The 24,718-nt window shown below is 41.2% G+C and overlaps 1 protein-coding gene across 1 annotated transcript in view; it reads right to left on the minus strand.

Annotated features, from left to right (window-relative positions):
• Positions 1 to 24,383, minus strand: part of GRK3 (G protein-coupled receptor kinase 3) — a 124,128-nt gene extending 99,745 nt beyond the window's left edge. Inside the window, 2 exon segments of the mRNA XM_036874923.1 lie at positions 1,139 to 1,215; positions 24,187 to 24,383. Coding sequence (XP_036730818.1) covers positions 1,139 to 1,215; positions 24,187 to 24,299 — 190 coding nt within the window. The 5' untranslated portion in view covers positions 24,300 to 24,383.
• Positions 24,384 to 24,718: the final 335 nt, after the last annotated feature.

Here is a 24,718-nt window from a genome sequence, read left to right on the forward strand (position 1 = left end):
GAAATTTTAACAGAGTAATCCTCTAGTATTAAGTTAATTAAAAAACTCAGACACAGTTCCTCCGCAAACCTTCTCTGAGCAGTTGTGGGAGGCAAACAAGATGCAAAGAGACGAAAAGAGCTTCCTGGTCTCTTGTATTCAGCTATGCTGATTTCATGGAAAAACTCTAGCATGATCTGCTTATTACATCACTGTGGGCAAGTTAACAATAGAGCCAGATGACAGGCCAAATGATGAATCCTAGCCTCAAGAACAAAAGATTGTTTAGGAAATTTCTGGACAGTGGGAACTGATTTTGGGGAATGGGAAAAAAAACAAACAAACAGGTGGACAACAGCTTCTCATCTAACCTGGCCGACAGTCACCTTTAAACAAACTGCCAGTCTTTCAGAAGGCAGGTGAGAATACAGTGTCTCATTTCTTTGTGGGTCTTGAAATTCCCACTACAGCAATTCCTGTCCAGTCCTAATTTCTCTAGGGCACTAACTGCGGTCACCACAGAGCACTCCTACACAACCACACATCTGCATAGGCTGAGACCAGCGCTGGCCAGAGGTGGGCATGGGTCCATGAGATCTGTGTACACAACAGGGGGAGTCCTGGTCACCGGCTAAGTAGAGATTCCAAATGGAGCCACAGGAATAAGGGAAATTGATGTGGAACTGACAATAGTGAGCAGCAAACAAAACCCATAAACCCATGAGAACTGATCAAGTAAGCCAGTCCCACACTTTGGAAGCAGACACAAGAGCAGGGTGAGGTTTACGAAGACACATGCCAACCCCCTGTGATCACGGAACGTACAAGATCAGTGAGAGAAGCTGAGGACCTCAGACGCGGGTCCAAAGAGAGCTTCTTTCTGGTTTCCAAGTACCCAATCCTTTGATTTGGGGAACCTCCTGAACTGTCTTAAAACCTACAGCCAAACTAGTCCGTTTTCCAATAGCTTACTTACAAGAGATATTACTAGGAACATAAGTAATCATTTAGTATGTTATTAATTACATGCAATTTCTTTCATCCCCAGCTTGAGCTATGAAGCATGTAACAGCATTAGGGGCTGCATTTATACATTATTGTGGCACCACCCGATACCACGACTGGAATTACAGTTTGCCAAACAAACAAGCAGGCTTACCAATTTTCTGATTAAAAATCTTGTTGAAAGTGATTTCATGTCTCTCCTCGAGATACTTCTGCATCACGCTCCGGATACTAAAAGAGAAGATTGACATGTTTTTAACAATGACAGCCTCCATCCCTAGAATGGAAGATACATGGATGTCTTCATTCAAGGATATTGGCTTGATGAACTTGATTTTGGTATTCATTTCACAATGTATGTGTATATCACATCATCACATTGTATACTTTAAATATAAATAATTTCATTTGTCAGTTATACCTCAATAAAAAATATGCCCAAAAAAAGGATACTGGCTTGACGAGAGATGCCTCTTATTGACACCCATGATTGCATAAACAGCTGACTAAATTTAAAGCTGGAAACACCACAGCTCCAGCTAGTACCCTCTTCCCATGACTCAGGGCCAACCTTACATGTAGAGACTTGACTATGAAAAATAACTTAAGGACTTTGGGGAAGCTTTCCCTCAACACCACCACTTTACAAAAATATTAAAAGCGTACACACACATGACAAATTCTGCTAATCGATGAATGAGTTTCTTTCTAAAGCAAAAGCAAATGTTCCCTGGATATATTAATATTCAAAAAATCACACTTCTATACATCAATGATAAACCACGATAAAACATAATTAGAAGGAAGATTTCACTTACGCCAGAATAAGAAACATCAAATGCCTTGAAATAAATCTTTTAAAATATGTGCAGGAATGTTACAGGGAAAAATTACAAATTGTACTGAGAGACAGTAAAGATCTTAATACGTGGAAAGATAGACCACAGTTAGGAATGGAAAGATTTAATACTGCAGAAACCCAAAGTCTACCCAGATTCATCTATAAACTCAATACAATTCCCGTCAATATTCCAATAGGATTTTTCATAGAACGCGGAAACAGATAAGCTCTTTATAAAGTGTATGCAAAACAACACAGGCTCAAGAATAGCCAAGACATTTCTGAAGAAAAAGAATGATGATAAAAGGGCTTATTATGAAGCTAAAATAATTAAGACAGGATAAACAAATTGACCAATGAAATGGAACAGAAAGCATATAAACTGACCCACACATACATGGAACCTTGATACATAATAGAAGTGGCAAGGCAGAAAAATGGGGAAAGGAGGGACTATTCAATAAGTGAACCCCCAAAGCGATTATCCAAATGGAAAAAGTAGAAATTAAATCTCTATCATCCACTGATGGGCAACAATTTGGCATTATCCCTTCCTTTTTGAAACTAATTGAGGTATAATTTACATGTAATTAAATGCACATTTAAGTGTACTGTTAAATGAGTTTTTCACATATCATACTCTTCTAATCAAGATATCAAATATTTCTATCACCCCAAAAGATGCTCCTTTGCAATCAACCTCCCCAAATTCTAGGATCTGAGCAACTACTGATCTCCTTTCTGTTAATAAAGATGACTTGCTGTAGTTCTAGAATTTTATATAAATAATACAATATGTTGTCTTTTGTGTCTGGCTTCTTTCCCTCGGCATAAACAAGCTTCATCCATATTGTTGTGTGCATAAGTATCCAGTTCCTTCTTATGGCCAAGTAGTATGTCATTGTATGAATATTCTACCATTTGTTTATTTGTTCATCTGTTGGTAGACATTTGGGTTGTTTCCAGTTTGGGGTTATTACAAATAAAGCTGCTTTAAACATCTGTGTATACGTCTTTTTATGGGCATGTGTTTTCATTTTTCATGGGTAAATATCTAGAGGTGAAACTGCTGGTCATATGGTGAGTTATACTGAACACTATGAGAAACTGCTGAACCATATTCCAAACTGGGTGTAGGATTTTACATTCCCACCAACAATATATGATAGTTCCAGTTGCCAATACTTCGGTTGTCAATATTTTTACTTCTAGCCACTCTGTTGGGTGTGTAATAGTATTTCATTTTGATTTGTACTTTAATTTGCATTTCCCTGATGAATAATATTTTCTCCCACTCTGCACCTTGCCTCTTCATTTCCTTCATGAAGTCCTTCTAAAAGAACAAGTGTTTAGTTAATGAGTTCCAATGTGCTGATTACTTCTTTGGTAGACAGTCTGTGCTAAGAAATCTCTCACATCCCAAGGTCATGAAGATTTTAACCTATACTTTCCCTTAGAAATTTTAAAGTTTAGATTTTATGTTTAGGTCTAAGATCCATTTGTTATTTTTGTGTACGATGCAAGGTAAGAACCAAGGTTCTTTTTTTCTTTATAATACCTGATCGTTCTGGTATCATTTGTTGAAAAAACTATCCCTTCTCCATTGAATTTTCTTGGCATCTTTGTTGATTCAACACTAAATATGTGTATGTCTGTCTTTGGACTATACTGTTGCATTGATCTATATGTCTACCCTTACAAAAATACTGTATTATCTTGATTGCTTTAGGCTTAGTAAGTCTTGAAATCAGGAGGTTTAGTAACCTAAGCATTCCAACTTTGTTTTATTGCTTTTGGTTTTGTTTTTTGTTTGTTTTTTGGCTATCCTAGGTTCACTGTATATAAGTTTTTTAAATCAACATGGAAATTTCCTCCCAGAAAAAGCCTGCTGAGGCTTTGATGGGGATTTTGTTGAATCTACAGATCAATATGGGGGAAATTAACCTCAATAATACTAAGTGTACTATGCATAAATATGACATATTTCTCCATTTATCTAAGCTTCTATAATTTCTCTTATTACTATTTCATAGCTTTCAGTGTAGAAGTCTTGTTCTTTTCTTATAATAGCTTTCTCTGGTTTTGGTATCAAGATAATATGACTCATAAAATGAGAGGAGAATTATTCCTTTATTTAATTTTTCTGAAAGAGTTGGTGTAAGACAGTATTAATTCTTCAAATGTTTGATAGAACTCATCAGTGAAGCCATCTGAGCCTGGAATTTTCTTTGTGGGAAGGTTTTAAATTACAAATTCCATTTCTTTCATAGATATAGGGCTATTCATATTTTCTATTCCTTCTTATACTGGTAACTTGTATCTTTTAAGGAATTTGTCCAATTCATCCAATTTGTCGAATTACTGAAATTTGATATTTCTTTATTGCCCTTTTAATGTCCGTAAGATTTAGTGACAGTTCTTCATTCATTCTTTATACTGTTAAACTGTATTTTCCTTTTGTTTTCCCTTGATCAATCTAGGCAGACGTTTATCAACTGTACTGATGTTTAGTTTTTGTTTCATTCATTTTCTTCTATTATTTATATTTTTTATATTTCACTGATTTCCACTCTTTGTTATTTAAATGCTTACAATTTACTGTGGGATTAATTTGCTACTTTTCTAATTTCTTACAAAGTCTCACCACTGAATTTAAACATTTCTAATATAATCATTTAAAGTTATAAAATTTCCTCTGGGCATTGACTTAACTGTACCTCACAGATATTAATAGTCTGTTTTCATGTTCATTCAATTCAAATTATAGTCTAATTTCTCTTGATATTTTTTTCCTTGAACTGTAAGTTATTTATTACTGAGGTGATTCATTTCCAGATATTTGGAGATTTCCAGATATCCTTCTGTTACTGAATTTTGGTTTAATTCTGCTCTTCAAAAAACAATGGAGAGAATTAAAAGACAAACCACAGACTGAGAGGAAATGCTGGCAGATCATATATCTGATTGAGGAATTGTATCCAGCACATATAAAGGATTTTCAAAGCTCAAGAATAACAAAACAAAAAACCCTCTTAAAAAAAATGGGCAAATGATGCATACAGACACTTCACCAAAGAAGATATGTGGATGGCAAAGAAGCATATGAAGAGATTCTCAACATTAGTCATTAGGAAAAGGCAAATTAAAATCACAATGAGATATTACTACACACCTATTAGAGTAGCTAAAATTTGAAAAGACTGACCGTATCACACATTGGCAAAGACGTGGAATAACCAGAATTCTCATACACTGCAAGTGGGAATGTAAAACGAAACAAACACTTTGGAAAACAATTGGGCAGTTTCGTAATAAGTTAAACACAAACCACTATAAAATCCCATCAATTCCACTTCTAGGTATTTACCCCAGGGAAATGAAAGCATACACCCATACAAAGACTTGTACATGAATGTTCTCAGCAGCTTTATTCGTGATGATCAAAAACTGGAAACAACCCAAGTGCCCCCAATAGGTGAACAAATGGATAAATATGAGTGGATATCCATATAAGGTAATAATATTCAACAATGAAAAGGAATAAATTATTGATATAACATGGGTGGATCTCAAAAAAATTATTCTGAGTAAAAGGAGCCAGATTACAAAAAAAAAAAAGAGTACATATTGTTTGATAACAAAGAGGCAGGAGCAAACTTTTGGAAATGATATATGCAGTAAAATTAAAAATGTATGTATTGATATTTGGTCTCTGTCCTGCTTCTTGGCACAGAGCTCCTAAAACCGGTGGAATTTCCTGAGTGATAGGAATGTCTTATTCATAAGGAGCCCTTTTCACCCATACTTGAGTTTATGCTAATGAGGTGACTTGGAAAACCCCTAGATAACTTCAGGATAGGACTGGTTGCCAGAGGAACCAACCATGTGATTAGAGGATTGGAACTTTCAGCCCTACCACTTGATTTCCAGGAGGCTAGAACTGAGTTCAATTACTAATAGCCAATGATTTAATCAATGGGGCCTGTGTAATGAAACTTGAATAAGAACTCTAGAACGATGAGGTCTGGAGAGCTTCCAGGCTGATGAACCCGTCAATGTGCTGGGAGGGTGGCACTCCTGGAGAGGGTGTGGAAGCTCTGTACTCCACTCCTTCCCATGAGACCCTGCCCTACGTAACAACCACTTTGCAGTTCCTGAGTTGAACCCTTTACAGTAAAACTAATCATAGGCGTAGGACTTTCTTGAGTTCTGTGAGTTGTTCTAGTGAAATCTCAGACCTAAGAAGAAGGTCGTGGGAACCCCAAAACGTGTAGTCAGTTAGGTAGAAATGCAGGTAGACCTTAGACACATATTGCAGCTGGCATCTGGGGGCAGTCTTGAAATATGTGTAGTTTATTTTACATGAATTACATCAATAAAGCTAGAGATTTTATTATTATCATCATCATACCACAAGGATGCAATCAGCAAAATCTTGGGTGTGGGAAACTCTACACAACAGATGACCCAGTTTCTTCAACAAAAAATTTCAAGAGGAAAAATGATAGGGAACCTATAGTTCAAAAAAGACTTAAAAGAAATAACAATCAGGTGTAACATATGAACCTTATTTAAAACTCAATTCAAGTAAAACAAATTTCTTGTAAAAAAACTGAAGATATGTGAATACAGATTGAATATTTTATGATATTAAGCAAGTATCACTTTTTTAGCAGTAGCAATGTGTTATGCTTATGTTGGGTATTTTCGGAGCTCTTATCTTTTAGAAATACAGAAATATTTACAGATGAAATGATATATATCATGTCTAGGTATGCTTCAAAATAACCTAAAGGAAACAATGTATGGATGAAACAAGATTGGTTATGTGTTGATTATTGATAAAGCTGAGTGGTGGCGACAAATTTATTGTATGATTCTCTCCTGTACATGTTTGAATTTTTCATTACAGAAAGTTTAAAACAATCAAAATATGGCCTCCAGATTCCTGGACCATTACTTTACACACCTTTTCAACAAAATAAGCATATATACTTACTATGTATAATACTATACCGATTGGAGGCATAATGGTTTTTTTAAATTTAATACCAACTGGTTGGTGATATACCAACCCTACCTGTCATGACCTACTGGGGTTCTGCTACATAAATGCAACGTAAGTATAATAAATATTGTATCATAACTTAAAGAATTTTTCTACTACTAAAGTAGTTTAAAGAGCAGATATCTGCTCTCTACTGGCCAAAGGATGACTATGGATACCTCCCATTATTAAAAGTCTCTATATTCTATGTGAAGTTTAATTCTGTTCTATTCTGATGTCCAAAGTAAAATGCATCTAAACAAATATTTCAAATCATATGTGACACATCACCTAAAAAAAAACTAGTCATGCATAAGGTAGTTGTGAAGATCAAGCAAGATGGCTTTGTTAGAAGCACTGCCCAAATAAGAGCTGTTTATGACCATCAAGAAACCCAAAAGGCAGGCTTTTTTTAAGATAGGATAACTAAGCAATCATACCAAGATTCAACTCCCCCAAAAGGAAACTGCTTTCTTTCATACTGTCAGCTCTTCCCAAGGTTCCTCGGTTCACCAGATCTTTGGCAGAAAAGTCTTGTATGTAATTTGCATAGCATTAAACAACAGCGCATGAGATGATCTATATTCAGGCGACCACAACCCAATTAAGCTAAATGTGAATTCCTTTGTGTTTTTTCCTCCAGTATTTTGACAATCCACATCCTGTTTTTAATGCCTTTTCTTTTGCAATATATTACCTGATATTAAAGTGACACTAAACATAATTGAATTTCACTGGCAAAAACAAAAAACAAAAAGCAAACAAAAAAAACCCATACCATCAATACAAAAGTTACCCCTGAACAGATACAATATGAAAGATGAACAAAGTTATGGGTTCATCAAATTTACCTAATCAGTTACTAAAACTTTGTGATCTAAACCGTCCCTTCAAATTGGTTACAATAATCATTTTTGAACCCATTTATCTTTCTCTCAAAATACGTTTGCATCAGCAACAATATAGAAGCAGCTTCATTTGATGGCTACCTTGCTGTCTGTGTGGAATAAGCATCAGAGGAGGGGAAAACTGGAGCCAAGGAGAGTCCGGAGGAGGGCCGGGAGCATCCTCCTTGTTCCTAAGAGCCATTTTTCATGGAATTATCTCATTTAAAAGATCCCAAGGCATAGCAGCACTATTTACAATAGCCAAGACACGGAAACAACCTAAATTTCCATCAAAAGATGAATGGGTAAAGAAGATGTGGTATATATACATATATAATGGAATATCACTCAGCCATAAAAAAGAATGAATTAATGCCATTTGCAGAAACATGGATGGACCTAGAGATTATCATACTAAGAGAAGTAAGTCAGACAGAGAAAGGCAAATACCATATGATATCACTTATATGTGGAATCTAAAATATGACACAAATGAACTTATCTACAAAACAGAAACAGACTCACAGACACAGAGAACAGACTTGCGGTTGCCAAGGGGGAAGGGGAAGGGGAGAGGGGGAGGGATGGATTGGAAGTTTGGGGTTAGCAGATGCAAGCTATTATATAGAGAATGGATAAACAACAAGGTCCTACCGTATAGCACAGGGAACTAGACTCAATATACTGCGATAAACCATAATGGAAAAGAATATGAAAAAGAATGCATATATATGTATAACTAAATCACTTTTCTGTACAGCAGAAATTAACACAACATTGTAAATCAACTATACTTCAATAAAATAAATTTTAAAAAAAAGATCCCAAGGGCCTCACATTTTGCCCAATATCCAAACTCCCTGGCACGTTATGGGGAGCATTTTCAAAGACGCCCCAGGCTACCTCATCAACCATATCTTCCCTCTGTCCTCACACAGTAGCCACGCAGGATTTCTTCACTGCTCTGTAATTCTGTAAATGCCATTCCCACTAATGCCTCTCCTCATGTGAAAACCTCCTGCTCAGCCTCCAGGATCCAGGTCAGGGTCACTGGCCTTCGCCAACCCCTGCAGAGGCAAGCCCTCTTACTTTGGTTTCCACTGCATGTCAGATGGCACCACTGTATCATTTCCCACAATGTATTGTAAACATACACACCTCCGTACCCATCCCCTGTTCACTTAATCACTCATTCATTCAAGATAGGAAGTGTCTCCTTTCCACGAGCCAGGCACTGTGCATGACACTCAGAATACACAGTGGGTCCCACCCGGTCTCTGCCCTGAAGGGGGCCACGTCTAGAGGGGTGACAGTGGGGTAAGCAGGGAGTCCCAACGCAGTGTCACAGGTACGCGTCAACAGGGGCAATCACAGGGGCCTACAGAGTCTACTGCGACACGGCTGAACTCCAGATCCCAAGGGGCCCCTGACAGAGAAAGCAACGGGACCACTCGTGCAGCATCTGATAAGCCATGCCAGCCTGCACCGAATAATTGAAGTAAACGGACAAAGGATAGCAGCAGGTTAAAAAAAAAAAACACAGAGAAAATTGCCAGACAACATACAGCCTCCACTTTTGGACTCACTTATTTTTCTAACTACGCGAGAATACCTAAATTACCACCCTTGAGATTAATGTCCAGCTTTTCATGGCTTATTTTTTTTTTGATTGATTGATTGATTGATTGATTGCTATGTTGGGTCTTCGTTTCTGTGCGAGGGCTTTCTCTAGTTGCGGCAAGCGGGGGCCACTCTTCATCGCGGTGCGCGGGGCTCTCACTATCGCGGCCTCTCTCGTTGTGGAGCACAAGCTCCAGACGCGCAGGCTCAGCAGCTGTGGCTCACGGGCCCAGTTGCTCCGCGGCATGTGGGATCCTCCCAGACCAGGGCTTGAACCCACGTCCCCTGCATTGGCAGGCAGATTCTCAACCACTGCACCACCAGGGAAGCCCCCATGGCTTTTTTTTTTTTTAAAGCAAACACTTCAGGACTTCCCTGGCGGTCCAGTGGTTAAGACTCTGCGCTTTTACTGCAGGGGGCTTGGGTTCGATCCCTGGTCGGGGAACTAAGATCCCGCGTGCCTTGCAGCACGGCCAAAAAATAAATATATAAAGCAAACACTTCCTTTCCAAGGACTGACAGATGACATTTTGTTTCTACAACTGGCAAAAATGCTGACTTGGATACAATTGCTGAGCTTCCTTGTCCCCCTCCCACAGTTCTTCCCTAAGACAATGTGAACCAGGCCAGAACCTCAGAGAACAAGCACTCTCTAGGCAAACAGATTTACAAAGTAAAATATGCTCCGTATAAGATAATCCAATGGAATTTTTCAACTACTCATCTTTTAATTTGGTACATGATACCACTTATCACACGAGAACTCTTCATCTGTGTCATGTATTCATTAATTTTCTCCTTTATGGTTTCCAGGTTTGGGGTTCACCTGGGACAGCCCTTTATATCCCAGAGTGATAAAAATATATACTCTCATGTTTTTCTATTTTTAATATTTTGATGATTATCTCATTAAACACTCGGGAATTTATTTTTTTACAGTGTGGAGGGGTTATGACTTTACCTGATGGCCAGCTATCATGCACAATCCCTTCCCCAACAGACTCAAAATGCTACCTTTGCTCATAAGCCAAATTCAAATTTTACTATATAGATGAATATAAATATGCATATACAGGAGATTTTGCATGCTCTGCCACTTATGTGTCTTATGTGCCTGAAATAAGACTTATGTGTCTGTGCCTGAAACAAGACCACACTGTTTTCATTCCTATAGCAATGTTTTATATTCGGTAGAGCAGACCCCTGCTGTTTAACTTTTTCAAAATTTTATTGGTTATTTTTGCCCATTTTTCTCTTCTAGATGAATGAGGATCAGCTTATCACATTCTTCAAAATTCTCATGTGGATTTTGATTGGGATAGGTTAATTTGAAGAGAACTGACATCTTTTCAATACTGAGTCTTCCTGTCTAGAAATATCTTGTAACTCTCCCATTTATCCAGATTTGTTTTGACTTCTCTTAAAGTTTTGTGTTTCTTCATACCAGTCATATTGGTAATTAGTTGGTGAGGTCTGGTTTAGAGCAACACATTAGAAAACACTTCTTTTAAAGAAATTATTTTGAAATGTTTTGACAAGTTAATAGTCACATAACTTAAAAATAGAAAGTTGTCGAAGTAACCTCAGTGAGAGAGAATTACTTTGCAGAGTCTCGTTAGGCATGGAAAGTATGCTTACAGGATAGATCATCTTAAATAGCATGGGTTATTATTTTTTTCCTGCTAAATGTAAACATCAGAGCTATGATTTAATAGATATTCATGACTGAATGAGGTTCAGTGAAGTCTTCCATACTCAGTGAGTAAATGGATACAGTTTTCTCAAGTTTCACGTCTTAATATGCTTCCTCTCTTGGATAATCTTTTTCCATCTTTTTTTTTTTTTCTCATCCTTCGATGAGAAGTCTTCCAGTCAAAAGGTTGTAAATCTGTCCACACGACTTGGATGAGTCAGAACTCTGGTTGCAAATGCATTTATTACAACTCTATCCATATCTTTGCCATCAGTGTCACGAGGCTCTTTTTCAGTCACCTAATGCAGTTTCCAAAAAGCACATCAGCCTTCCTTCAGTCTCAGTTATCTGAGATGCTGGACGTTCTGTATCTCCATTCGATGTGTCACAGGAATTTATATCCGAAGTCACCAGTGCTGGTTACACGTGACACTGGGACAACGAGGTTATCGTCAGCCCTACCCGAAGATAGTCTTGATCCACACACAAAGCAATCTCCTCTACTGGTTTTAAAAATTCTTGTAAAATTTTTCAAACATGCAAAAAGTAGAGAATGTAGAGTGAACGCCCATAACCTGTCAATCAACACCTCAGGAAGTTATCAAGATTTTAGTCTGCTTTCATCCTCCCCCTCACTTTTCCTCCGTTTTTTTAAAAGCATTTTAAAGCAAATCTCAGACTACGTATTGTTTTACCTTTACTACTTCTATCTGCATTTCTAAAAACTATGGACATTTTCCTTCCAATAAACATGATCCGTTATCACTTCCCAACCCCACCCTGGAAATAACAATAAATCCTGAAGATCTAATACCCATTTCCTAAATCAAATTTCCAGGATTCTCTCAGAGGTGTCTTTCATATAGTTGGGTTTGAATCAAGATCAAATCAAGATCCACACATTCATTTGATTATTATATCTCTGAAATCTGTTTTACTCTCGAGCACCCCTCCATCCCCACCACCCACTTTTTATCTTCATGCCAGTGACTTACTGAGGAAACCAGGACAGCAGTCCTGGAGGATGGCCCCCATTCTGGATTTGCCTGTTTGCTTCCTCATAAGGTCACTCAATCTGTTCTTCTACCTCCGTGTGTCCTGTAAGCTAAAAGTCAGCTCTGAACTTGAGTACGTTCAAGTCCACCTTTGGGGGTAGGAATACTCACTACATAGTCTTCATATTGCCTCATACAAGTAGATGCATTTATTTCTCCTCAGTGTTGGGGAGGGGGAAGTTCCCCCCTCCCCTTCTTGAGTTCCTTTGGCCGGTCTAATAATTAAATGGACACAAGACAGAGTAACAGGAGAAAAGAACAAATTTAATTCATATGTACAGAAGTCTCACAGAAATAGGACCTAAAGAAATGACCAAAGGAGGTGGCTTTTATACTTCTTAGACAAAGAAACAATAAATCTGTGAAGAACTGACAAGACAAAGACATTTGGGCTTGGGGTCCTAAATTAGTGAAGAAGTAATAACAAGGTTTGTTTACACAGCCTTTTCGGCCCTGAATTCGCCATCTCTGGTGATAAGGATGTCTCTCTACCTCGTGGGGCCGGGAGGGTACCTTTCACATGGGAGATTTATTTCCTGCTTTCTGGAGACAAAGGAGGGTCAAAGTGTTCTTCCATTGGTTGTTTCTTAAGTAACCTTAATTCAAAATAATCAGTACGCCACTTTAGCCTATTTTGGGATCGGCCTGTCCTGAGCCCCAACGTTAGTGATGTGAAAATTCAGATGGTGAAAGTTTGACCTCTCCATTTAAAATTCCCCCATCTACCTTTCATTTAGTGGTTTCATACACTGATGCTCTTTGCCTAAATCAATACTTTCAGTAAAAGTTGCAAAATGATGATTTTTTTTCTAATTCCATCATTCCTTCTGATTTGCTGCAATTTCCTCCTGATTTGCTGCATTCTTCTGTAAAGATGAATCTCCCATGACCAACTAGGGAGTTATGGTTACCTTAAAATGTAGTTCGTACTGAAAGGTAAGATAAATGCTTAATTCTTTACCTTTTTCATTGCCGCTTTCCAGAGACAGAGTTGGTGCTCTATTTTCACTGCCAGTAGTGATCAATAAGGCGTTTTACTTGGGGAATCTCTTTTTCGGGGATAGCAGGTGAAGAAGTTGAGTTGTGGATGGAGTCACTGAAGTGTCTCTGACAAACCGAACTCCATCCCAATACGAGCTCAACGACCTTTCTGTATGAAGGTTTAATAGGCAACCTGCTTCATTAATTTTCTACCACAATTTAGAAGGTACTACTAACAAGATTAATAAATGTAACATAAAAAAATCCTTAATGCATCTAGAGTAACTGACAAGTATGTTCAAGCCAAAGATCCCCATTTACCTACAGACAGGGAGAGACGTGAATTTTAATTTTGCTTTTGAAATAAGGGAGCATCTGAAATTACAAGTGTGTCTGAGGTAGGAAAATAATGAAAGTATCAATATATGTAAGCTACTGGATCACCTCATCAGATCCCTGTAGTAGATCACCCAACTGAATGAAGACAATGCATTTTCAAACTGTGTTACTAACATCTGAAATTGACAATGTTCCTCTACCCAAATCCAAGAAACTTCTTTGTTTAGAAGATTCATGTGGCAGAAGGTAGTCTGAGGTTGTCTATTAAAATGCACAGAATTTGAACTGAGGCTCAACTGTGCCGTTTGCTATCAAGGTGATCTTGAGCAATTAGCTTCTCTCTGAACCTGAACTTCCTCCTAAAATGGGGATGATGAGTATTGTGGAGCCGTTTCCAAGAATCTGAAAATAAGGGAAAAAGCTTGCCCTCGGAGAATGAAAATTTTAAATCAACGCATAACACAAAGGGCAGAGAAATGCCAAAGGCTCCTCGGCTAACAAGCTGTGGCTTCAGTGACCGTGTTATCGAATCCAGGGGGCGCCTGGCATCAGTTAGAGCAGGAAACATGAAAAATGTGGACACGGGCCTCTCACTGTCAGGGAATTCCAGGATTCCACACCCAGGGTAAAGCCACCCCGTGGAGAAATGACCTGGTCCCAGCTACTGCAGCTGCCGAGCCAGGGGGCTAGGCCTTCTAACCCCTCCAGCCACAGGCCTGTGCCACCTGTGTCACCTTCTGAGGACAGCGTCACTTCCACGAGGGCCGCCTGCAGGGGAGAACTCTCAGGTCATGGGGACTTCAGGCATCAAGGCTCCTGAGAATGAGTGCTGAGTGTAAAGCAGCAAATCTGACACTCCACCTACAGTCTGGCTTTTCAGGTAAATCGACCATGTGAGTTAGTGCACTTTGAGGGGTGGGAGCCTCTACCTCATCGGATTCTCAAAGGGGTCTTTAAATAAGAACCACCGGGCTCGAAGAAGATAAGAGAAGAGAAGGCGCTAGTCGGGCCGACTCAGCTGATTGATGTGAACTTCACAGTAAGAGGCAGAGAGAGACCCAGTGCCATGACAGAATCCAGTTTCTGAGTCTGAAGGGCAGGGGGAAGCCCCCAGGACCACAGGAAAGACACTGGTGTCCGAGGAGAGTACCAGCTTTCCCCCAAGGAGACAAAATACCCCTCTCAATGTCTCCACGTGGACATGTCTGGAGTAATTTTCTTTTTTCTTTTTCCAATGTCTACCAACTACAGAGAATAACCATAAAAACTAACAAGAAAGAGTCAATATGTGTAAAACTACAAGGCACTGTATACAAGTATTAGTGGGGTTTTTTGTACTCTGAATTCAAATCTCTTGCATAAATATGAAACAGATGACCATCAGATGTCATTGGGTTTAATAAGTTAACATTGTCAGACCTAAGTGTTAAGCTCAGCAAGTAGATCGCCCATCATGATCATTTTAATACTGATCCAATTCACACCCCAGGTCTGGAGAATGTTTCTTAAGAGCAGGGAAAGAATTTTATCAGGTTAGAACCACTGAGGAGGCCCTTCAAAACTGGAGTCTGGCTTTTTCTACTGTTCTGCCACCATCTATCCTATACCAGAGACTTGTGAGACACCCACAGGCCATAATGTTTAACTTCAAATTCTGATCTTACAGGAAGGAGCGTTCAGCTTCTAGTTCATCAAACTGTTCCAGCATGACGTGGCCAGAGAAAATAAGCTTCTCTTACAGAGTAACCTGAATTAAAAAAAAAAAAAATTTGAAATACCAATCCCCTCTCAAGCAGGGCACTTTATTTAAAGGACTGAAACATAAAGATGCTGGCTGATTTTCCACGTGGAATTAAAAAAAAAAAAACAACCAAATGATTAAACCCTAAGAAATCCCTGAACACAAAACTCTTACAGTTTTCTCTTTGGAGGGGCGGGGGGGGGGGGGGGGTGTTATTAACATAAGCATCCTCTCATCCCTTACTTACAAACTACTACTGTGCAGAGAACACCTTCCCCTCCTAGCCCAATTCTACTTGGGATGTTTTGCATAAAATAATAAATTTTCCTCCACGGCCACTGGAAACAAAACAGAAGGAAGAGGTTCCAAAATGGAACACAAAAAGAGAGCAGGAAAACTTTACACTCTACTCTACACTTAATGTTGTGATGATTAGATTCATTGCGTAATCCCTTTCCCAGTTAGGGTGTCATTTTGAGAAAAGAAACAGTACATGTAGGTGAAAAAAGCAGGGCCTTTTAAAGATGAATATGATATACTACCAAATGTAAAACAGATAGCTAGTGGGAAGCAGCTGCATGGCACAGGGAGATCAGCTCGGTGCTTTGTGACCACCTAGAGGGGTAGGATAGGGAGGGTGGGAGGGAGACGCAAGAGGGAGGAGATATGGGGATATATGTATATGTATAGCTGATTCACTTTGTTGTACAGCAGAAACTAACACACCACTGTAAAGCAATTACACTCCAATAAAGATGTTAAAAAAAAAAGATGAATATGAAAGTCCCTTGACCTTTTCTATTAGGGTTAGTTCCATTTCTACATGGGGTATAGATGCCCCCCACCCTTACACCCAACAGCAAAAGCCTTGTACTTTTCAAAGAAGATACATCGAAAATGTCATCAAAGCCTTAGACATTTTCATGATGCAAAATGAAAGCCTGCAGTATTTAACAGCTGTGTAAATGCCTTCCCATCTCAGTTCATTTTTAACTTAAATCCTTATTGAAAGCAATACAGATATAGAAAATTTAGAAGAAATGACCTGAAAATATAACCAGTTACCTTTCTAGATAATAAAGAGCAACGGACTGACTTAATGACACAAAATACAAATACCAAGGAGGTGTTATTCAAGAAAGTTTTCTTGCTGAAAATGAAGAAACTTGCTGCTTTCCACAGCTACCAGAGTTGTAAGTTTTGGAATATATGAAACATATGCTCTCTAACCCTCAGAAGATGATCTTTTCAACTTAATTGAAGTTCGCTTTCTTCCTGAAATAGTTTAGCCCATGATTATCTAAGAAATACACAGTGCCTAGCACTCGCTTAGCACTTGGCAAAGGGCAGTCACTGTCACAAAACACATGTAACCCATGCCTAGCTTCCAAACTTTTACTAATGGAAACAATCCCCTAATCAAACCGGTATAATGAATTTTAAAATCATTCAAGGAACCAAAAAGGTTCTCCCTATAATGGAACTTTTAGAGGGACTTGACCATACACTTGACTTTGGATTTAACAGTTTTGCCATCACTAAATTCATTACAGTAACTCTGCAGATACCTTTTTAGTCTTCATAAATTTTAATATTCTTACTCAGCTAGGTAATGTTCATACTGATGAGCGTGGATTACAGAGCAGTGTGCAGACTTCAGCATGATATGAGGAACAACTAAAGGAACGGGGGACAGCTTCCCATAGCAGCCACTCTGGGCTGTGGTAGCTGCCTTCAAATGTCTGAAGATCCATTACTTTGGGGCGGGATTAAACTTGTTTTGCAAGACCACTAAAGGAGAGCAAGGGACCTGTGCGCAGAATGAATTACAAGAGAGCTTTCCAACACCACGGAGCTTCCAGAGATGCTCCCCAAAGATGACCCTGGCTGGATGCCAGAGAGGGAGGTCGCCCACCCAATGCAGGACTAGACTGGATGCCCTCCAAGATCTTTTCAAACATGAGATGTGACAATGCTATGTTATTAAGATGCGATCTTTGAATGTCTGAGGAAGACTAGAATGCATCACCTTATGCTCAATACGCTGAAGCCAGCTGCTTTTAGATTATGATTTTTGGTGCATTTTACTGAAGCAAAGACCTTTTGAGGATGTCAACTCTCTTAATTGCTTAGTTATCTATATTTAAAAGTGGCACGCTTGTGAACTCTTAGGTACTGAAGCCAATATAGCCCAGAGCCTACTGGATGATGGATGGATGGATGGAAGGAAGTAAAGGGAGGGAAAAAGGGAGGGAAAGAAGAAGGGAAGAAAAAAGGGAGGAAGGAGGAAAGAAAGGAAAAGAACCACGCAAAGCACCACACGCAGAAGGTTCTAGACAAACAGTACTACAACAAACAGCTAGAGGAAGAACACTGAGGAGAAATCTGGGAAATTCACCTACTTATGGGTCTAGGGGTCAACATTCTAACTTTTCAGAAGTCCTGCCTCCTGAGCCCGCCCCCTCTGAGCACGTGGCACAAGGGTCTCCGTGCAATACTGCTTTTATCTCCTACTGTTTTGTACATTTTTTAAGGTGTTATGTCTCATACTGCATATAAATCACAACCACCACCACCTATGGTGTAAATTAAAGTAAAATTATCTTTTCACACTGCTTCCAATCTTTTTTCTCTTTTGAGTTTTCTGTGTTTGAAATGAATGTTCTCTCCTGCTCACAAATGTACTGTATGGATAGAAAATGCTCTCAAGAGACAGATTTTTATTTGGACATTTTGTGATCAAAAAGGAATAGATATCATATTGTACAGATGGGGAAACTGAACACACTGAATTTAACACTGAACTGAATTTAAGTGACTTACCAACGGCCCATGGCAAATTGCCAGTGGAATCAGGGCCATACTTCCTAGTCTAGCACTTTCTCTTTTAGTACAGTATGCCAGGTAGGAGGGAGGGCACAGGAAAATGAGGGGCCAGTGATGACAACTGGCCTGCAAGTTCACTAAGGATGAAGGTCTGGCCGGGCTACTTTCATATGGGCTACTTTCATATAATCACTTTTTCCTGCTCCTGAAACCCTGGAAGAAGGAAATGAGAGCAAACAAGAGTACAAGTCCAAGGCTGGGTCAAAGCTGACTCTTACAAACAATCAGTCACAAAATATATGAGCTGCAAAAATATTTTCACTGTATTCTCTAAGAGGCTTTTTCTTTATGGTCCTATAAAGTATTACAACGTGCTTTTGCTTCACACTGAAGCCGAAGCACAGGTGACCCAAAAGAAGACTTCCAAAATTAGGAGAAATATTTCCAGGATATGGGGAGCCTGCTGCATTTCAGACCCATACAGCAATCCAAAAAGGCCCAGGGGGTCTAACTTCTAATCAGTGATAAAAACAGAGAAGGATAAAGAAGTGAAAAAGAGGAGAAGCAGAGGCAGTCCAGAACCACCTCATTAGCATGCAAATGACTTAGCTGACAAATGATTCAACAACCAGAAAGCAAAAGTTGCCAAGTACATCATTTCCATTTCCCCACCGCTCAAGTCCAGAGAATAAGGACAGACCATCAGGCACACAGAATGCATTTTCACCTACAGCCATCTTCAAATACACAGTTTTATTAATAGAGGAAGATTATTTGAATGAGAAAGTGATTTTTATTGCAAATAAAGCCAAAAATATTGTTTTGTCCCTTTTACCCTTTTCTCAGATATGGAAAATTGGGGGTGGGGGGGTGGGTGGGAGGTAAGCAGCCTGAGCTGCCCTTTTTTTCTAAATGATAAGAGAGAGAAATCCTGTTGGGTGGCCAGGGGGTGAGGCGGTCTATTATTATACAATTTCTCATTAACAGCAGTGAGATTGCGCTTCTCGTGTTAAACAGAACAGGCATTTAACCCCCGAGCTCCTCCTGGGAAAAAGGCAGAAACTGCTTATTCACTTAGTCATAATTACCGTTTTCGCAGGTCCCAGAGGAATAGCTGTTCTCGATCAGTCTCTGAGGTCAGTCCTGACTTTCCCAATGCCGCCCTGGCAGCTGATTGAATCGGCACGCAGAATGATTTTTCCCCAACCAAAAAAAAAAAAAAGTTTCGCTATTTCATCCATTCCCTGCAGAATGAGACGTGAGGGTGTTCGCTATTCTTTCTGGTGAGACGACATAGCGAGGTAGAAAGGACCCAGATTCTGGGAAACTTGGGCTTGAATCCTGCACCTGCCTCGGCCACATTCAGCTGTCACCTGGACTGAGTTCCTAAACCTCCGTGAGCACCTGCTCCGTTGGGAAAACGGAGCTGATGCTAACGACCTGATAGGACCGTTGTGGGGAACAGATGCACTCACAATGCAAACTGCCTGGCAGAGGGCGATCTCTCGGCAAATGGTAGTTACCATATCACTACCTCATGGAATTTAAACTTCTCTCTCGCTTGTCGGGGTTGCAGGGACCCCAGGTGCCCTCTCTACTCCGTGGCATCTCTTACTCTGCTTGCCATGATAAAGACGGAAGCGTCCCTTCTTTGAGCTGTGACATCTGATCCAACAGTGTCCGTCCCCGTCCACACAGATGTTTGGCAAAGCCTGATTCAGTGTACCGAGGAGGTGTTTTTAAGAGGCTGTCTCTGAGAACACATCGCTTCTAAAATCTGGGACTGCCTGTACCTCAAAGACATCTACTGGGCTCTCGATGCAAAGCCTTTCACAACGCTTGACTTGGGCATATTCTGGGTCCCAAACTGACTGCACTGGAACGTCTATTTCTAAGAATTGCCGATGGCACACCACACTTACATCTTCAAGTCGCTGGCACAAATTAACTTTGACCGAGAATGAAGTAATAACTGAAAGGTCAGAACAAATTACATTTGGAAAGTGTCGCATAGAAAAAAAGAAGCAAGAACACCACCACTGTTTTATGCATAGAAATGCTCCTATCGACGATAAAGAGTGCTTTCTTCCTGAAGGCTGTTCCTTCTTTCATCCTTGACTTTTCAGTACAGAGTTGGGCTTGCAGGCATAGAATACCCTCCAACCCAAACGGAGGGGAATCTTTCAAGTCACCCACCACTTAGTCGCTGACTGGAGTTGGGGAAATTACAGAATAAACCCCATTTCCACATCAGAAGAAAACAGAGCTATTTTTCAAGACCAATTACCTATGATAGTTTTAAAAATAGGAAGATGCACACTACCATATTACTATATATATTACAGCTAAATAGCTCTTCAAAGGAGATCATTAACAAATTACTGTAAGACACTGAGCAGATATAATGTGTTCCGTGAATACAGAATAGTAAAAGCCACTCCGTGCTATTTGTCCACAGTTAAATAGAATCTTCAAGCAATTGCACATGAAAGTAAACATCTTTCTCAACTCCCAGTGTATCTGCCACTAGACTGCAAGCCCCCTGAAGGAAGAGGCTGTGGCCAGGGTGGTCACAGTATCCCTCTGCTTGGCTCAGGAAAACACCTCTACAACCAGGTACTGAATTAATGGAATAAACAGTATCACACACCTTTTTCAGGACTGTCTAAAATGCTCCCGGAAACTTAAAAAGGCTCTTTAAAATGTTTTCAGACCTTCCTATCATAGCGTGTGAATACTTGGAAAGGACAAGCTTTGTGATGGATGATCCCAAATTTTCAATGTCCACTGAAAAGAAATGAAACGCCAGAGGAAAGATGGATTTTATGCGACTCAACCTCTTACAAGTGTGTGTGACCTCAAGTCAACTGAATTTCACTCTGTGCGGAAAAAGCTACAAGAGTGATGAGCCCAGGGGAAAAGCTGCCTTGAACCCTCCAGGGCTTAAGATGCTGACCCTTTGTAGGCCTTGGCTTCTGAATTAGACCCTATTAAATAAAAGTGTTTCTTCTCTAACATGGCATAAAACAACTGGCATGCACATCTGAATGAGCTGGGCCTGCGCAGTGCGTCCATGGGTCACAGTTTACTATTACCAATAGATCCCATTATCAGCTACATTAGCTCGACAAATGTTTCAGTAAACTAAAGCAGCTATATAATTTGAACAAATAGGCAACTTTTACAGAATTTGCACTCATTGATTCGTTAACTGAATAATGTGTCAGCCTAACAAAATGGTTGCCTCTTGCCATCTCTGAGAAGCAAAATCTCTCCGGGGCGGAACGTTCCATTTTCTGAGATTCTCCCATAATAGGCAGGGGACTGCACACCCCACACTTCACTGAAATTAGCTAGATATTGCTTCATTCTGTTGCCTTTCTGTGCAAAACTGGGGGAAAGGCAAAGTAAGTGAAATAAGGAAGCACCCAGTGGCTTCAAATAATTAGCTGGAAAGAAAAGTCACTCGGGATAGACCAATGGCAAGTTTTATGCTTCCCATTTAGATACTGAAAATACAAAGCTAAACCTCTTTTTCAAGAATGCCAAAGGCTGGTGATCACAGGGCTTACCCCAAAATGAAGCTGAAATAGAAACTCTTATCAGAAAACATGTTACGTGTATCCTTTACCAAAGAGTGAAATCACACTAGTCGTTTGAGTCACGATGCTGAGGCGGTTCAACATGAAATTAACTTGTTTACCAGAGCTAGAAATCCCCCAACCTCTCACCCCCATCCCAAAATCGAGCAGGTAGGCCACTAACTGCCATCCAGTGGTAGAGGAAAATGTGCAAGATGTTTTACCTCATAATCTCTATGTACCAGAATCCTAACACAGCACAAGGAGTGGCAGTTACTATGTAAATGGTCACAGCACAAAACTAAACCCAGTTGAGATAAACTCAAAACAAATTAGAATCTCTGGAGGAGGTTCCAATGGCCTAATTCAAGAGTCTATTTAAAAACAAAACAGCAACAGAATAACAATTACTAAAGAGCTGCTTCCTAAAACTACTCTCCTGTTGATATGTCTCAATTCTAAAATGTCATGAGAAATCTGCTCCCAGGTCACTAATTCTGCCGTAAAAGAAAGCACTACCAAAGAATGCCACCGAAAACAAAGGCCTTCACACAAGTGAATACCCTAAGCACATAAGTATGTTCTTAAGAGGGACATTAAAAAAAGCAGAAGTCACATTAAGTTCAAAACACCAAGAAAAAAAATGAACAGGAGTTCCTAATTTTAGTAATATTATATATCACTCCCCCCCAAAAAAACTGTCCATGAGTTAAGATTTGTTGATTTTACATATAGACACTTTATATATTTGGGACTCCCTGCCCTTAAGGAAGAAAAAGAGGAAAAGAAATTAAGCATTATATATGACATTTATAGAAATGTAGAGGGTTTTTTTTTTAAATGAAATTCAGGTTTCATTTGGGGGTTACTGTTTTACAGTTTCCCACTTGCCAGAAATTTTAAACAGCACTGATCGTCAGTGAGCTTCGGATATGTTAAAGTCTGGAACAGGAGTGTTGCTTTCACAACACTCCAAAAGGCCTCCACTCTTCCCTTACTTTCCCTGCTTGTCTTCGCTCATCAAAGTAGGTTTTTCCCTACAAAATGTACAAGAGGCAGGGGCTATGAAGGGCAAGCGAGACAAAAACATCCAGGAAGCATGTCTTCATTTACACAATTTGACTTTTCACAACGAATAACGCAAAAGGAAAGATATTTTCTATATCGTGGGGCTCAGACTCAGGGATTTGTAAAAATAATCTGATGATCCCTCAGCATCACAAGAGAGATTTTTTTTTTCTTATGTCAAGGTAACATTTAAGCAATCTTAGATGTATATGACGCTTGAAGAACTGATGTTTTCAAATGGAGAATAGCTTTGGTTTTAGATTCCAATACATTACAAAAATGCATGGTCTTAAATTCATCATAAAGAAGATGCCTCTTTTTATCATCAATCGACCAAGAGCTATTTAGTGTCAAGGAGACACATCTGCTGTACCACTCATGATGTTGTTAATTAGGAAAGCTAAGGGGAAAAAAAATCCAACCCTAATCCTTTGATACACTATTTGAAACTCACTATTAATCTGATGCATGATATTTTCTGGGGTGGTGCCAATGATATGAACTAATCAAGTCGTTTACTACTTCATCAATAATAAATCATTTTTGAGACAAAAATTACAACTTGGTATGGACCTCACCAAGACCCTCGCCAATTCAATCGGCCCCTTTGCTGGTAATTTAAACAACAAATTCCTGCCTGGAATCACCCATTCAACATGCGTTTTTAAGTGAGTCCCATTTCAACCTTTTAATAAAGTGCCACCAGTGGATCTGTCACCAGGTGACACACTTAGTACCAAAAAGAAAATCGGGTGGGTCAGAATCCACTCCTTACTGCCTGGAGGCACCAAAAAGAAAAGGCGTGCAGGAAGCTGACTGGACTGGTGGACCTCAAGGGGAGCAAGCACTGAAAACACCAATTTAAGTGCCTGGGGCAAAAGGCAACTCGCCTGCACTCCCCAGCTAAGGCGCCCAGAGGGAGCTGAGGAGAGGACGTTGCTGGAATGGGGGACAGGAGCAGAAACTAGGGAAGGAACCACCAGGATGGAGCACAAGGGAAAGACAAGCATGGGGCAGAAGGAGGGACAGGGATGGGGCAGGTGGGGGACCGTATGTTGGGGCTGTTGGAGAGGACAGGGACGACAGAGGTGGGGCCAGGGATAGGGGTGGGGCTGGAAGGACAGGGATGGGGCAGGAGGGAGCCACAGCAATGAAACAGGGAGGACTACAGGGATGGAGCTGGACCGAGAGGCAGAGATGGGGCAGGAAGGGGCGACAGGGATGGAGCTGGTCCAGCGAAGTCACAACCACATCCTCACCACACCTCGCTGGGGCGCTCGCTGCGCGCCACGCGCCGCGCTGGGCACTTCGGGGCGCTCTCTCCCGGAGTCCCCCCAACAGCCCTCCGATGCCCCATTTCAGAGACGGGAACGGCGAGGGCGGCCCTGCAGCGCCCGCTCCCCGAGGTCGCCGGCCGAGGGGGCAGCGGCGGCTGAGCGCCCGACCCTCCCGGACGCAGGGTGTCGCTGGCGGCCACGGGGGGCGGCGGCGCGGGGGGCGGCGCGGGCCCGGGGAGCCGGTACCTGGGCTCGGGCAGGACGATCTTCTTGCTGGCGCGAGCGGCCGGGGTCGCCTTGCTCTTCTCCATCGCCATCAGGTAGCTGACATCGGCCAGCACGGCCTCCAGGTCCGCCATGTTGGCGAGCGGCGGCGGCGGCGGCGGCGGCGACGGCTCCTCAGGACCCGGACGGGACGCGCTCCCGCCGCCGCCGCCCGCCGCGCCCCGACGTGGGGGGGCCGCCCCGGGGCAGCCCCCCCCGCGTGCCCCCGCCCCCGCCCGCCGCGCACCTCCCCCCCCCACCCCCCCCGCGCGCCCCGCTCACCACCCCGCGCGCCTCAGCCTCACGCCCGCCCCGCCCCCCGCGCGCCGCCCGCGTCCCCGCGCACGCGCCGCCGCCCCCGCCCCTTCCGCGAGGGTCGACGGGGAGCGCGCGCCCTGCGGCCAGTTCCCCTCCGCGCCCGAGCGGAGCGGCCAGGCCCGGCCCACCCGGCCCCTGCGGGCACCGTCCCGCCCTCCCCTCGGGGTGGCCACGGGGGACTTCCTCTCCTCCTTCG

This window comes from Balaenoptera musculus, chromosome 14 (genome assembly GCF_009873245.2).
Source record: "Balaenoptera musculus isolate JJ_BM4_2016_0621 chromosome 14, mBalMus1.pri.v3, whole genome shotgun sequence".
Lineage (NCBI taxonomy): Eukaryota > Metazoa > Chordata > Mammalia > Artiodactyla > Balaenopteridae > Balaenoptera > Balaenoptera musculus.